The sequence below is a fragment of the Schistocerca gregaria genome, chromosome 1, assembly GCF_023897955.1.
Source record: "Schistocerca gregaria isolate iqSchGreg1 chromosome 1, iqSchGreg1.2, whole genome shotgun sequence".
In the NCBI taxonomy this organism is placed as follows: domain Eukaryota; kingdom Metazoa; phylum Arthropoda; class Insecta; order Orthoptera; family Acrididae; genus Schistocerca; species Schistocerca gregaria.
Window position 1 is genome coordinate 683,678,803 of NC_064920.1, and position 17,104 is coordinate 683,695,906.

General features: G+C 39.3%; 1 protein-coding gene across 8 annotated transcripts in view; it reads left to right on the forward strand.

Moving 5' to 3' along the window:
- LOC126363724 (uncharacterized) overlaps positions 1-17,104 on the forward strand; it is a 115,136-nt gene that overhangs the window by 84,081 nt on the left and 13,951 nt on the right. For 5 of the 8 annotated variants that reach the window (XM_050007992.1, XM_050007990.1, XM_050007989.1 and 2 more), the window contains one exon: positions 704-976. In XM_050007992.1, the coding sequence (XP_049863949.1) occupies positions 704-975 (272 nt within the window). In that variant the 3' untranslated portion in view covers position 976. Of the gene's footprint in view, positions 1-703; positions 4,277-17,104 lie in introns of those variants that run through there. The other 3 variants (XM_050007994.1, XM_050007987.1, XM_050007995.1) reach the window with 2 other exon arrangements.

Below are 17,104 nucleotides of genomic sequence, written 5' to 3' on the forward strand. Positions count from 1 at the left end.
TCAAAACCTTGTGTCTAACAAGTATAGTCAACACTTCAGTAAGTTGCTAGGGAAAAACTTTTCTCCATTCTTCAAAGAATCTTCCAATACTGTGACCCTCTGAAGTGAATATAAGAGTTTTTATATTTTTATTATTTCTTTTGTCACGTGATTACAGAAAAAACTTATTTATTGTACAAAATCAACCATTAACAATATTTTGTAGTCCTCATATTCAATCATTGCATATAAGTTTCTTCATTGTTTCCAGGAGTCTTACTTGCTAATGTATTTTCTCTTGAGTGGCATCTGTGGTTAAAAGTAAAAACAAATTTTCAATGTACAAAAGAAGGAGAATAGGTAGGATGAGAATTTCCACATTCACGCACTCATCTTTTTTTGAGTATGAAGTATTTGTGGTAGGTACATTGAGATAAAAAGTCTGGTGGAAATTATGAATCTTTTGAAATTCATTTACAAATTAAAATCATGTCTTAATTATCTGCCTGACCATAAAAAAATTTATTGATTAATGCTTTTACCTCTTTAAAAGCCTGTCCTACACTTGTCTTGAATAAAGTATTTTGAAGCTCATTTCACTGTGTCTATGTTCTTCATTGTACTCTTGAGTTCAGTTAGGATGCTGACATCATTACTAGTGTAGTACAAATATGCAAACATTTGAATGACTGGAACAACTTTTAATAGATTTCATTGTTTTCAGGTGATGAAGATGGCAAGATTGCAAGCATAGTCCCAACTGTAACTGATATGGGGAGAACAGTTGGTGAAGTTGCTAACAGACTCCGACAGCAGATAACAAAATCTAAAATTAAGGTGCATGATTTTGGCCTGATTGGTGACATCTTATTTTTAGTGTTCAAGAACATGTACATAAATTTACTGTTCAAACTCACAAGATTTAATATGATTAAATTTTCTACAGTTAATTTGAAAACCAAGAGTGATAGATGCAAGCAGTCTCTTGGGGGTTAATAATCTTTATACTGTACTGAAACAGGAAATGAAAATAAGACTCCTTGCTGTTTACACCATTTACATTGCTATTCATGTACTTCCTGATAATGAAAAATGGTTAATAATGTATCTTATTAAGATTCGCAAAATCTATAAGTAATTCTGGAATCATTCACTAAATATTATTTTACACCCATATAATGACTGAAAAGGCCTCTAGTTACCAGGTAGCAGTGGATGGAATGACAGATGTTATATTTCACTGGTCTTCCTGTATGTGACAAAAATAGGGAAAGATAATAGAAAACAGGACTTTACAAGGATATATAGAAATAGACTATCTGATTAAAAGTATCCCAGGACCCCTTTGTAATGTGGAACCGAACACTAGATGTCATGAGAGGCAGACCTGCCAACATAAAACAAATGTGTTGTCAGAAGAGAAGCAGTAACAGCAGAATGGGAAGATCAGTAGAGCTCAGTGAGATTGAACATGTACTAGTCTTTGGATGTTGCCTGAGCAACAGGAACATTTCAACCCTTCTAAAGCTGCCCAAGTCAAATGTTGGTGATGCAATTATGAAGTTGAAATGCAAATAAACAAGCTGAGACAAGACTAGCCAGACCTCATGTACTGACGGACAAGGACTGTTGATCATTTTGGAGGTCAGTTGTAATATCTCATGAAATAAGTGGAATCAGTCACGCATGAGTTCCAAAGTGCTACCAGCAGTCCAGATAACACAACACCTGCGTGCAAGGAATTAAAAGAGTGGCATACAGTGGTCAACCAACTGCTCATAAGCCAACATTTCTGTAGTCAATGCTAAGCAACACTTAACATGGTGTAAAGAGCAATGCCTCTGGACAGTGCATGACTGATACTGAGCGAAGAATCACACCATACCCTGTGCCAATCCAATGGCAGCATTTGTGTTTGTCGAAAACCTGGAGAACATTACCTGCCATCATGTGTAGTGGCAACAGTAACATACAGAGGAGACGGTGTTACGGTATTGGGGTGTTTTCCATGGTTAGAATGTGATCTCCTTATTGCACTTAAGAAAATGATAAATGCAGAAGGATACAAATACATTTTATGATATTGTGTAGTGCATACTATACAGGAACAATTTGGAGACAATGACTGATTGTATCAGCATGACATTGCACGCTCTCACATAATAGCATCTGCAAAGCAATGGTTTGTGTACAATAACATTCCTAAAATGGACTGGCCTCCCCAGAGGGCACACCTGAACCCAATGGAAGATCTTTGGGTTGAGTTAAATCAACTTCGCTCCAGATAGCAGCACCCAACATCACTACCTTCTCTGGTTTTTGCTCTTGAGGAAGCTTGGACTGTCATTCCTTCACAAACATTCAGGCACCTTATTAAAAGTGTCCCCAACAGAGTTCAAGTAATTATAATGATGAAAGAGGGGCACACTAACCATTAGTATCTACTAATAGGTGTCCAGATACTTTTGATCAAACAATGTATGTTCAGAGTGGACTATTCATGTCTCTCATCAGACATAAAACTGTAAATTGGGAAGCCCTATAAATTCAAAATGAAATAAAAAATGTATTCTATTAACCATCAGTATACAAATTATTGGATTATCTAATTATTTGTTGCTTGGCAAGTAGCAATGTTCTTTGTAAACAAAATTCCCCCCCCCCCCCCAATATTCTTATGCTATGTACGAGGGCTGCTATATATATTTCTGGCCTAATAATGAAAATACGAATATTTATCAACAAAAATGGTTTATTGTTTTTCAAAATATTCTCCATCAAGATTTATACACTTTTGTATGCGCTCAAACCAATTTTTGAAGCACTTTTTCCACTCCGATTGAGACACCTCCAAAACATGGTTTTTGAATGATGCAACGGCATCTTCTGGCGACGAAAATCGTTGACCACGCATTTTTTTCTTGATGTGTGGGAATAAAAAGAAGTCATTGGGTGCCAAGTCAGGGCTGTACGGCGGATGACCCATCACTTCGACGTTTTGGCCGGTCAAAAAGTCGCTGGTTTGAGCCGATGTGTGACAGCTCGCATTGTCATGGTGCACAATGATTCGTCTTCTCTTGTTCATTTTTCGAATTTCTAGGAAGACTTCAGGCAAACAAATGGTGGTGTACCACTCAGAATTGACCGTCCTACGTTGCTCAAGCGGAACAGTCGCCACATGACCAGTTTTGCCGAAGAAACAGGCGACCATTTGTTTCGAAGTGCTTCTTCCACGAACAACTTTCGTTGGATTTGGCTCGTCTTGGAAGACCCACACGGTCGATTGCTGTTTTGTTTCGGGCTCATACGCATAGATCCATGATTCGTCACCTGTGACGATCTTATAAACGTCTTTTGAAGCACTGCGATCGTATTTTTTCAGCATTTCTTTACACCAATCCACACGAGCTTTCTTTTGAGCGATTGTCAAATTGTGCGGGATCCAACGAGAACAAACCTTTTTTACGGCCAGGTGTTCATGCAATATCGAATGTATGCTGGTGGGAGAAATGCCTAGGCATGCCTCTATCTCACGGTATGTCACATGACGGTCTTGCATTATCAGTTCACGTACGGCATCGATGTTTTCTGGCACAACGGCTGTTTTTGGACGACCTTCACGGAATTCGTCTTTGAGCGAGCGTCGGCCACGATTGAATTCGTTGTACCAGTTTTTCACAGTGCTATAGGATGGTGCTTCGTCGCCATACAAAGATTTAAGTTCATCGATGCACTCTTGTCGTGATAATCCACGTCGAAAGTTGTGAAAAATGATCGCACGAAAATGTTCACGAGTTAATTCCATTTTTGTGCCAAATTGATTTCTTCAAGTCCCTGTAAAAGAAAAAAAAATTGTCGTAAGTCAAAAAGTTCTGAGTACATTTATGCTAAAAAATGTCAAACTTTCCAATGGAAATGTCAGATTGCACCTGGCAACACTTAGTGTTGCCTAGGCCAGAAATATATATAGCAGCCCTCGTAGGTAATTGTTGTTCTGCAATAAATATTAATCTGGTTGAATAGTTAAGCAACTTGTAGTAAACTGCAGTTATTTAATATCATTGTCAAAGTAGCAGGTTTTTAAACAATGTAGCAAGTTACTGCTGATTTTACTGTGTTAAATTTGGTCAGAATAAGGATAAACAATTTCTTTATTTGTCTGTGTTCCGTAGAGACATATGTAGATTCACTCACCCTGTATGTGAAAAATGACAAAATCACTATTATGTATATTTACATTTATATTCAATTACAATTTACATTCAACAAACAAATATACAGTTTTTAATGAAATTTATGCCATTTTACTGTGTCTTAGTCTTAATTTATTTCACACAACTGTGATTTCTGCTTTTTAATCACTACCTAGCAAGTTAAAATGAAAATCAATAAGATGTGTAGCTCATCCAGCGCAGAGCATAATGTGAAGAATGTGGTGAAAGTCATTACACGTATGAAGAACATTACCTACACATTACAAAACCTCCAACTTGCTTGCATGAAATGTCATTGTTGAACTAGTGTATCTGATCTTATAAACCAGTTGTCATATTACAGAATATGAATACAGATCAAATATACATAATAGGTCTCATGTGCGTATAACAATAAAAACTTTAACATAATGTTCTGCATATACGAGAGCTGATGCAATGCTGTGACCTGCATTAATAGATGTCTTTACATCTATTAACATTAACATTCGTAAAAACAACTTCAGTGGTCATAACAAAGGAGCACCACTGTGTGGGCCATCTGATCTGATGTCAGAGGCATTACCAGGAAAGAGAAACAGGGTCTTTTATTTGGGTTAGTACTTATGTATCCTTATAATATATGCTCTTAAAGGTCTTCTACAAAAATAAAATGCACTACACTATTCTCAACCAGTAAATATAACCATTTTAAGATGCACAATAAAATTTAACTCCAAATATAATCACATAGGTGCAATAATGTAAAATCATAATTCAGTTACTCCTGGTGACTTGTGTAAAGGAAACACATATGTGCAATAGTCATGTGAACTACAGACAACACCACAAAACCCAGAAACCAATACACCTGCAAAACTCTGATCCCAGGCCTTAATTAATTATATTGTCTATAATATACAGTTTAAAACTTGAATGTACAGTTGAACGAACAGTAGAGGGAGGATGAAGGCTGGAGAGGGGGAAGGTGGAGCTTGAGTGGAAAGGGGGAGAAGGAAAGGTATGAAAACTGATACATTGGTATGCCACACTGTCTACATACCCATGTAAGCAGTGTTAGACAAATATCCATTAATTTTATATTAATGGGGTCATACTATTCACATCATGTGTATAGCTGAAGCATGCACAATAGGTTGTATATATGTTCTTCAAATACCAAAATAGTACCTTCATTTTATGAATAATGAAATAAGAAAATGTAACAAAATTGTTAGGAGGTTACAAAAGATTAAAAATTAATAAAATATTTATTAATTAGAGAAGAACTAAATGTGAAAAAGAACAAGTATGTTTCCATTCCATAAGTGGGTACTCTCTCAGACAAAACTGCTTAAGTGTTTGACAAAACTAAAGTCCAGGAAGGTTTCCACACCAACATCCACTTAAGCAACATCTTTATACATAGTACAAATAAAGCCAACCATGTAAGTAGACCCAAGATATGTGAGATTATATGTGACACACACAACAAGCACTGCACTGGACAAATGGGACTCTCTTTCCATAAGAGGGAGACAGGACAACCAAGAGTACAGGATGATGGCATCACCATCAAAGCGAATGTAAACTTGATAAACAACAAGCTGGAAGTCGAAAACATTTTGAATAATCATTTTTTAAATGTTGTAGAGAAAATAGGATCTAAATGTTCATTAGAAGAAGCAATGCAGTTAATGGAAGAGGCCTTACCCACACCATTTGATACAATTGAAATTCCACCCACCTCTCCATCTGAAATTAGAAAGATAATAAACTCTCTAAAGAATAAAAGCTCACATGGGATTGATGGCATTTCCAGCAGGATAATGAAAACTTATTCCTAAGAAATAAGTGGGATTCTTAGCCACATATGTAATAGCTCTCTGAAGCAGAGTATTTTCCCAGATAGACTGAAGTATGCCATTGTTATACCACTGCATAAAAAAAGGGATACGTCTGATGTCCACAACTACCACTCAGTCTCTCTTCTGACTGCCTTATCCAAAATTCTGGAAAAAGTAATGTATTGTAGAGTAGCTTCACACCTTTGTAAAAATAAAGTTTTAACAAAATGTCAGTTTGGTTTCCATAAGGGTTTTTCAATGGAAAATGCTATATGTACTTTCACTAATGAAATATTAAATGCTCTGAGTAACCGGAAGTCACCCGTTGGGATTTTTTGTGATCTATCAAAGGCTTTTGATTGTGTAAATCATGGAATACTTCTAGATAAGCTCAAGTATTGTGGTATGAATGGGACAGTGCTCAAATGTTTTAAATCATACCTAACTGGAAGAGTGCAGAAAGTTGAAATAAACAGTTCACATAAGATGCAAAAAGCTGGTAATTTCTCAAACTGGGGAACAATAAAGAATGGGGTGCCGCAAGGTTCGGTCTAGGGGCCTCTGCTGTTCTTAATATATATTAATGACTTGCCATTCTATATTCACGAAGATGCAAGGTGGTACTTTTTGCTGATGATACAAGTATAGCTATCACACCTGACAGACAAGAATTAACTGGTGAAGTTATAAACGATGTTTTTAAAAAAATCATTAAGTGGTTCTCTGCAATTGGGCTCTCATTAAACTTTGACAAAACACAGTACATACAGTTCTACACAGTAAATGGAATGACTCCATTAATAAATATAGACTTCGATCAGAAATGGGTAGCTAAGGTAGAATATTCAAAATTTCTAGGTGTATGCATTGATGATGGGTTGAACTGGAAAAAACACACTGAGGATCTGCTGAAACGTTTGAGTTCAGTTTGCTATTAGGGTCATTGCAAATTTTGGCGATTAACACCTGAGTAAATTAGCTTACCATGCCTATTTTCATTCTCTGCTTTCGTATGGCATCATATTCTGGGGTAACTCATCAGTGAGTAAAAGAGCATTCATTGCACAAAAGCGAGTAATCAAAATACTTGCTGGAGCTCATCGAAGATCATCCTGCAGATACTTATTTAAAGAGCTAGAAATCTTCACTGTAACCTCACAATATATATATTCTCTTATGAAATTTGTTATTAACAATCTGAACGAATTCAAAAGTAATAGCAGTGTACATGGCTACAACACTAGGAGAAAGGATGATCTTCACTACTCAAGGTTAAATCTAACTTTGGCTTGGAAGGGGGTAAATTATGCTGCCACAAAAGTCTTTGGTCACTTACCTAAAGCATCAAAAGTCTGACAGATAGCCATATAGCATTTAAAAGGAAATTAAAATAATTTCTTAATGGCAACTCCTTCTACTCATTAGATGAATTTTTGGATATAGTAAGTGGGTAATTTCCCAACCTCCCAATATATATACACTCCTGGAAATGGAAAAAAGAACACATTGACACCGGTGTGTCAGACCCACCATACTTGCTCCGGACACTGCGAGAGGGCTGTACAAGCAATGATCACATGCACGGCACAGCGGACACACCAGGAACCGCGGTGTTGGCCGTCGAATGGCGCTAGCTGCACAGCATTTGTGCACCGCCGCCGTCAGTGTCAGCCAGTTTGCCATGGCATACGGAGCTCCATCGCAGTTTTTAACACTGGTAGCATGCTGTGACAGCGTGGACGTGAACCGTATGTGCAGTTGACGGACTTTGAGCGAGGGCGTATAGTGGGCATGCGGGAGGCCGGGTGGACGTACCGCCGAATTGCTCAACACGTGGGATGTGAGGTCTCCACAGTACATCGATGTTGTCGCCAGTGGTCGGTGGAAGGTGCACGTGCCCGTGGACCTGGGACCGGACCGCAGCAACGCACGGATGCACGCCAAGACCGTAGGATCCTACGCAGTGCCGTAGGGGACCGCACCGCCACTTCCCAGCAAATTAGGGACACTGTTGCTCCTGGGGTATCGGCAAGGACCATTCGCAACCGTCTCCATGAAGCTGGGCTACGGTCCCGCACACCGTTAGGCTGTCTTCCGCTCACACCCCAAGTGCAGCCCGCCTCCAGTGGTGTTGCGACAGGCGTGAATGGAGGGACAAATGGAGACGTGTCGTCTTCAGCGATGAGAGTCGCTTCTGCCTTGGTGCCAATGATGGACGTATGCATGTTTGGCGCCGTGCAGGTGAGCGCCACAATCAGGACTGCATACAACCGAGGCACACAGGGCCAACACCCGGCATCCTGGTGTGGGGAGGGATCTCCTACACTGGCCGTACACCTCTGGTGATCGTCGAGGGGACACTGAATAGTGCACGGTACATCCAAACCGTCATCGAACCCATCGTTCTATCATTCCTAGACCGGCAAGGGAACTTGCTGTTCCAACAGGACAATGCACGTCTGCATGTATCCCGTGCCATCCAACGTGCTGTAGAAGGTGTAAGTCAACTACCCTGGCCAGCAAGATCTCCGGATCTGTCCCCCATTGAGCATGTTTGGGACTGGATGAAGCGTCGTCTCACGCAGTCTGCACGTCCAGCACGAACGCTGGTCCAACTGAGGCGCCAGGTGGAAATGGCATGGCAAGCCGTTCCACAGGACTACATCCAGCATCTCTACGATCGTCTCCATGGGAGAATAGCAGCCTGCATTGCTGCGAAAGGTGGATATACACTGTACTAGTGCCGACATTGTGCATGCTCTGTTGCCTGTGTCTATGTGCCTGTGGTTCTGTCAGTGTGATCATGTGATGTATCTGACCCCAGGAATGTGTCAATTAAGTTTCCCCTTCCTGGGACAATGAATTCACGGTGTTCTTATTTCAATTTTCAGGAGTGTATAATGATGATGTAAATAAAATAGAAAGAAACTTCCACGTGGGAAAAATATATTAAAAACAAAGATTCCAATACTTACCAAGCGGGAAAGTGCCGGTAGATAGGCACAATAAATAAAACACACACACAGAATTTCTAGCTTTCGCAACCGACGGTTGCTTCTTCAGGAAAGAGGGAAGGAGAGGGAAAGACAAAAGGATGTGGGTTTTAAGGGAGAGGGTAAGGAGTCATTCCAATCCCAGGAGCGGAAAGACTTACCTTAGGGGGAAAAAAGGACAGGTGTACACTCGCACACACACACACACACACACACACATATCCATCCGCACATACACATGCACAAGCAAAGGCAAACACGTTAAAGGGTGGAGAAATTCGGGAAAATTTCGAAAACAGTGCGTGTAAATGTATTAAAAGGAGTGGTTTTGTGGTGGCAGATTATGAAAATGAGGCTAACAATTGTCTGATGAAGAAATAATGACGTTAAAACCTGTGGGAAGCAGCTAAAATGATCAGTGATGTGGGAAAAACGGAAATGGAAATAAAGCGAAAGTTATTAGAACTAGCCGAAATGGTTGTTTAATAGGTGAAAGGAACTGTTTGTGAACTGGAAACGGTGGATTTTATAGCAGCGGTAGTGTTGAAAGCGGAAAATTTTTTTTTTGGTTATGGTTTGGAAGTGGGTTACGTATTATTGAGTATATATAGGCGGGATAAAATTGTATGGTAGATTACGGTAAAAAGGAGAAAGTGAATACAAAGTGAATACAAAGTGAAACTACTTTGCAAAAATAGAAAGAGAAAATAAGATGACAGAAAAGATTTCGAAATGCAACAGTGACAATAACAAACGTAATTGTTGTGTTCAAATTAATGATATGAATATAATAGAGGGAATCATTCCACGTGGGAAAAATATTTCTAAAAACAAAGATGATGTGACTTACCAAACGAAAGCGCTGGCAGGTTGATAGACATACAAAGAAACACAAACATACACACAAAATTCAAGCTTTCGCAGCCCACAGTTGCTTCATCAGGAAAGAGGGAAGGAGAGGGAAAGACGAAAGGATGTAGGTTTTAAGGGAGACGGTAAGGAGTCATTCCAATCCCGGGAGCGGAAAGACTTACCTTAGGGGGAAAAAAGGACAGGTGTACACACACACACACACACACACACACACACACACACACACACACACACACACATCCATCCACACATACACAGACACCAGCAGACATTTGTAAAGGCCTTTACATGTGTCTGCTTGTGTCTGTATATGTGCGGATGAATATGTGTTTGTGTGCGAGTGTATACCTGTCCTTTTTTCCCCATAAGGTAGTTTTTCCGCTCTTGGGATTGGAATGTCTCCTTACCCTTTCCCTTAAAACCTACATCCTTTCGTCTTTCCCTCTCCTTCCCTCTTTCCTGATGAAGCAACTGTGGGTTGCGAAAGCTTGAAATTTGTGTGTGTGTTTGTGTTTGTTTGTGTGTCTATCAACATACCAACACTTTCGTTTGGTAAGTTACATCATCTTTGTGTATATATATATATATATATATATATATATATATATATATATATATATATATATATATATATATATATAGTCCTATGTTATATCTTGTATGTACACCCTTTATTAAATTAACCTGACACGTTCCACTTCATTACTAAGTGTCGTATTCATGGTCTATGGAACAAGTACTAATATAATCTAACATGATAGGAAAACAGAGTTGAACTTCAACATTCAGTAAGCATTTAGAGAGAGTGATCACCAAGTGCAAAAGATTTACATAACTTGGTATGGATTATGCACATGCTACCCAAAAAGAAACAAGTGAATACATAAGAGGAAATGGAAAAATTGACCTGTGTGATAAGCTCTCTGAATGATATACTGAATAATCAGCTAGAACTGTGTAATAAGAAGTTCTTAGGTAATTTCAGGTCCATGTTGTTAAACCAATGACAGTTCTTCTTGAGTGTAGTGGAGCCACAAATGTCAAGTCAGTAGTAATGTTCCATTAGAGCCGTGTATCATTTAGAACATGATAATGATTTTTCACTGACCATAATATTTAATAATGAAAATATTTTTAAGACAATATTACGAAAAGGACGGACTGCTACTCACCATAGAGTTGAGATGTTGAGTCACAGATATACAAAACAAAAACATTGCTAAGTATATAAGCTTTCAACCAAAAGTCCTTATCCTGGAGTGCACACCCATACGCAACACAACACACACACATACACACACACACACACACACACACACACACACACACACACACACACACACAATCATTGTCTCTGGGCACCATGGCCAGACCGCGAGCAACAGCATGTGATGGGAGAAGCAGTATGGGTGGCGGAGTTAAAGAGGAGGCTTGGGCAGGGAGGGGGGAAGGTGGAATGATAGGGGTGAGGGACGATGAAGAGCTACTTGTGGGAGTATACAAGGATGTAGTGGGTAGGTGGTGTGGCAGCTAAGTGCAGACAGGAGTTTAAATGGAAGGTGGGGGAGGGGTTGCAGAAAAGGACACAGAAGTAAAAAGACTGTTGGTGCATTGCTGGAACAGAAGATTGTGTAGCTCTGGAGTGGCAATTGGAGATAGGTAGGTGAAGGACACTAACTAACGAAGGATGAGGCCATGGGAGTTACGGGAATGTATGATATAGTGCAGGGATAGTTGTCACCTATGCAAATCAGAAAAGTTGGTGTTGGTATGAAGGACAGATAGCACAGGCTGTAAAGCAGTGAAGAACACTGTGTTTAACAGAGTGCTCACTAACTGGGTGGTCCACCTCTTTCTTGGCCACAGTTTTTTGAAGGGCATTCATGTAGACAGACAGCTTGTTGGTTGTCAAACCCACATAGAATGCAGCACAGTTGTTGCAGCTTAGCTTGTAGATCACCCGACTGCTTCCATAGGTAGCTTCCTCATTTCAGGGCATGATGAGAGGTAGTCAGACCTTGAGGAGAATGTGATTCAGATGCTCCATTCTTGGGTGGTACTGAGCCATGAGGGAAATGCTCCTCTGTGGCCAGATAGTGGGACTTTAGAAGGTGATGGATGGCTAGACAGATGAAGCATGGGGGATCTGTTTCTGTACAAAGTTGTGAAGGTAATTTTGGTCTGTTAAGGCCTCTGTGGGCCCTTGGCACATTTTGTGAGGGACTACTCACCACTACAGGTGCAACAGTAATGAGTGGCAAGACTATATGGAAGGGACTTCTAGGTATGGAACACGTGGCAGCTGTTGAAGTGGAAGCATTGCTGGGTTGCTAGCTTTCATATAAATGTAGTCATCTTTGAGTTGGAGGTCAACACTGAGCAAGTTAGCTTGCTGAATTATGGATGTTAGTGTAACAATACTGATTAGCAGGGCACCATGTCGTAAAGGAACAGGAACTGTGGAGAGTAGGTGGAGGAAATGGTTGGTGTCTTTTATATAGGAGGTTAGGTCGTGGGTAATACCGTATTTACTCGAATCTAAGCCGCACTCGAATCTAAGCCGCACCTGAAAAATGGGACTCGAAACAAAGGAAAAAAAAATTCCCGAATCTAAGCCGTACGTAAAATTTGAGACTCGAAATTCAAGGGGAGAGAAAAGTTTTAGGCGGCACCTCCAAATCAAAACGTACGTAAAATTTGAGACTCGAAATTCAAGGGGAGAGAAACGTTTTAGGCCGCACCTCCAAATCAAAACAAAGTTGGTCCATTGTAATACGAGACACAATTTAGGTCGAATGAAAGACGATACAGCTACAGTAGGTTGGTCCGAGTCGTAAGCTTAGCAGTTAAGCTTTACCAGGTAGCCATTGCTATGCACCAGGTGCTCTGTCCATATTTATACGGGTACCCTTTCTTTTTCACGTGCATCATCTGGTTTGAAACGATTGCATATTTTGCTTTGATCTGATAAGTGCTGTTTTCTTTGTTATATGTGTTCACGTCACTCTAAGCTGAAAATGCATTACTGTACTGTGTCATGCATTGTTTGTCGCATTCTGATAGTGCATGTTTATGGCCTGTAGCCGCTCGCAGCACGCTACCGCCGCTTACAATATATAAAAAAAGAAAGGAATCGTCTAATTAGCGAAACAATGGCAAGAGACTGCTATTTGTTCTTACTTACACTGCTGCTTTCTTTGATAATGATTAACAAGAACCAAATAATAGACTGCATATGATAGAAGATGTTCTGAACGAGAGTTAGGCGAACATTTTTCTCCGTTTTAAAATATTTGCGGCATCAAATTGTGCACAGAAATTAGAGTCATCTTAGATTTAAAAATCTAGTCAGTTGCCGTGCTTCATTTCTGACTGTATCACTATTAGGTATAAAAATAATACGAATATAAACATGACACGATATGTATATTCTTCCGCGTTTGCTGTTGTATCACTCTATAGTTTCGTAGTTCATTAGGCAAACGGGATTTAAATGAGATAGTAGCAAACACGAAAGAATACATGGCAAAATGTTTATATTCGTATTCTTTCTTATGGTGAAGAGAATACTGCATGTGATTCACATTTCGTCAGGTTCCTATTAGCAACCATCTCTTCTCACAGGTAGGAAAAAATTCAGAACGTAGACTTGCCATATTGACAAACATCCCAAACAGTCTTGCCTGTCGGATTTTCGTAGTAAATTGAAATTCTGCTACATTCGAAGATGAACAATACAGAATTTGTATTTACTTCGTTGGATAATGTATGAAAATGCAGTGGTCGAAACTCAGGGCGGAGAATAAATGCTCGTCTACCACCTTTTTTTAAAAAAATTATTTACTGATACAGAGGTTTCGGTGCCAGTATCTTTGTGCCTACAAAGCATGCCTGTGTAGCGCTACATATATTCGATGGCAGAAGTTAGTTGTGGCGTCACCTACCAACATTTTTCAGAACTTCCACTTGCTTTGCACTTAATTCTAAGCCGCAGGCGGTTTTTTGGATTACAAAAACCGGAAAAAAGTGTGGCTTAGATTCGAGTAAATACAATAGGCTAAACATGTTGGGCTGCAGGAGCAGATATTCTCTCAGTAACCAGCCACAATAGGGAGTCCTGGGTGGTTGGGTTTATGAACTTCAGGAAGCATATAGAAGGCAGTAGTGCAGGGAGCGGTAGGGGTGAGAAGAGAGATAGACATAGACTCAGGGGAGAAGTTCTGGGATGAGCCTAAGAATTTGAGGAGAGACTGAAGATCCTGTTGGATTTCTGGAATGAGGTCACTTGCAGGCTTTGCAGGTGGATGAATCTGACAGCCGCAGCAGTCCTTCTGCTGGTTAATCCTCGTGGTTTAAAATCACAGTAATGGAGTCTATGTCAGCAGGTAGGATTGTAAGGTTGGGATCGATCGGTTTTTATGTGGTGGATGGTGTTTGTTTCTGAGGATGTAAGATTCTTGAGAGATTTTGAGAATGAAGGTTTGAGGTTAAGAAATTCTGGAAAGTTAACAGGGGGTGATCTGGGGACAGTGAGGGTGAATCAGAGTTGGATGGAGGAGTAAACTGAGTCAGGCAGGGTTCAGCATTGATTTTGATTGAGTCTGATTGTTAGGGTTGGTAGCAAAAATTGTTTCCACTGTAGGGACTGGGAATAGGAGAGAAGGTCTTTAACAAGGCTATCATGATTCACTTTGGAAGTGGGGCAAGAGGTAAGGCCTTTGGAAACTGTGAGACTAAGGCTTTTGGAGGAAAGCTTCATGACTGTGTTTCAGATCTGTTTAGGTTCTGGTAGTGAGAGAGAGTTTTTGAGGGGTGTGTGTTGTTTTATGAGTATACATAAAGCTTTTTATGCTACAGTCTTCTACATTATGTAAGCAACCTGTCTCCTCACCCACCACCCCCAAGCCACACACTCCCTTCCCATATGCAGATAGAAAATTTTATTTTATTTTAACTACTGGGATACAAACACTACCCCGAGTCCACATTGTCTGAGTAATTACACCATTTGAAATGTAGCAAGTTGGGTATCTCCATCTGTTGTGTTTCCATCCACCACTAACTGGAATATTTTTTCAAAACTTATTGGTTTTCCAAAATAGCTGTGTGTGTAATATGTGGTAGATATAAGAAAGTTCGAACTTCATAGTTAGGCTAAATTCAGTGTAACTTTCCTGGTCAAATTGTTCATCTGATTACTGTGAATTCATTTGTATAAAAAGTTTCGTAAGTGAGTAATGTTAATTAAAAAGTATCATTAGTCAAAAATATTAATATAGTCTAACTCTGCAGATTCTGTATGAGCTAATACAGATATTTCAATATAATAACGTATACTATTCTATATTACAAGTTTCCAACCTTCAAGAAACACATTCCATTTTTTTATTTAATTAATTAAATTCTGTGCTAATTTAATTTGAAGTTAGATTCTCTGCTTTGACTACATAGTTTTGTTACCTTAATATTTCTGTATGGTACGACCTGCAACATTGGTTAATAGCACATTAATTAATAACTTCATGAAAATTACTATAATTGGCAATTGGTGCTCATATATGTGAATGAGAGGATTCACAATGCAGAAGAAAAATAGTGTCCTTGTATTAGTACAAATCAGTTGCAAAGCGATTTAGAAAAGATTTCTGTATGGTGTGGCAGCTGGCAGTTGACGCTAAATAACGAAAAGTGTGAGGTGATCCACATGAGTTCCAAAAGAAATCCGCTGGAATTCAATTACTCGATAAATAGTACAATTCTCAAGGCTGTCAATTCAACTAAGTACCTGGGTGTTAAAATTACGAACAACTTCAGTTGGAAAGACCACATAGATAATATTGTGGGGAAGGCGAGCCAAAGGTTGCGTTTCATTGGCAGGACACTTAGAAGATGCAACAAGTCCACTAAAGAGACAGCTTACACTATACTCGTTCATCCTCTGTTAGAATATTGCTGCGCGGTGTGGGATCCTTACCAGGTGGTATTGATGGAGGACATCGAAAGGGTGCAAAAAAAAGAGCAGGGGAGAGAGTGTGGCAGATATGATACGTGAATTGGGATGGAAGTCATTAAAGCAAAGACGTTTTTTGTCGCGGCGAGATCTATTTACAAAATTTCAGTCACCAACTTTCTCTTCCGAATGCGAAAATATTTTGTTGAGCCCAACCTACATAGGTAGGAATGATCATCAAAATAAAATAAGAGAAATCAGAGCTCGAACAGAAAGGTTTAGGTGTTTGTTTTTCCTGCGCACTGTACAGGAGCGGAATGGTAGAGAGATAGTATGATTGTGGTTCGATGAACCCTCTGCCAAGCTCTTAAAAGTGAATTGCAGGGTAGTCATATAGATGTAGAAAAATGACATTTACACAGTTGAAAAACACACACCACTACTTCACAGAGACAAAACACTTACATATTGCCAATCACTGAATACAAAATACAAAGTCCATTTATTATTAACCCCAAGGAAACAATAAAAATTAACACTCTCCCTCATTTGATAATTTACAAATTCCAGTGTTATTACACAAGTGGTTAAATATAAAGAAAAACGATGGTTCTGTTAGTATATCAGCAACTTGTTTGTCAGAATCTATTTTTGATACTATTATTTCACCAGCATTAACTAATTCACAAACAAATAAATGTCTGATATAAACGATTCCAGGAAAGATGGATAGCATTTTGACTGTAAATCTGTAGATCTGGTGTTGCCTTCAGCTGACACAATTTTGTCAACAGTTCTTGGTCCAGATAATTTCTCAAGCAGCCACAACTCAACTTCAGCAGAAGGTTGCCTGTGACTAATCTAGGTGTTCAGGTGTCCCAGAATACAGTTCATGCACACCTGATGTTGAGCACACTGAGCAGAGATCACCACCTTGACTATCATCACTATTAACATTCTAAAATCCCTGTTTTGAACTTTTTGTGTTTGTAAACAGGCACATAATTTGTTAGGCTACATGTATTGCAAGATCCTTTCATCTGTGACTACAGTATGATCTGTTGAATTTCCAAGATTTCTTGATACAACAAAGATAACACGTACAATACCAGAATGTGACCCACACATTAAAAACATTAGTGGCCCAGTCCATACTGAAATTCAGAGAGATGAGAAATTTTTTCTGTATCATTGTCCTTTATACTAGGAGTAGCTATAGTCTTACAGTTGGAAATGTTGAAGCACTCTGATATCTTCTCTGTGCTATGT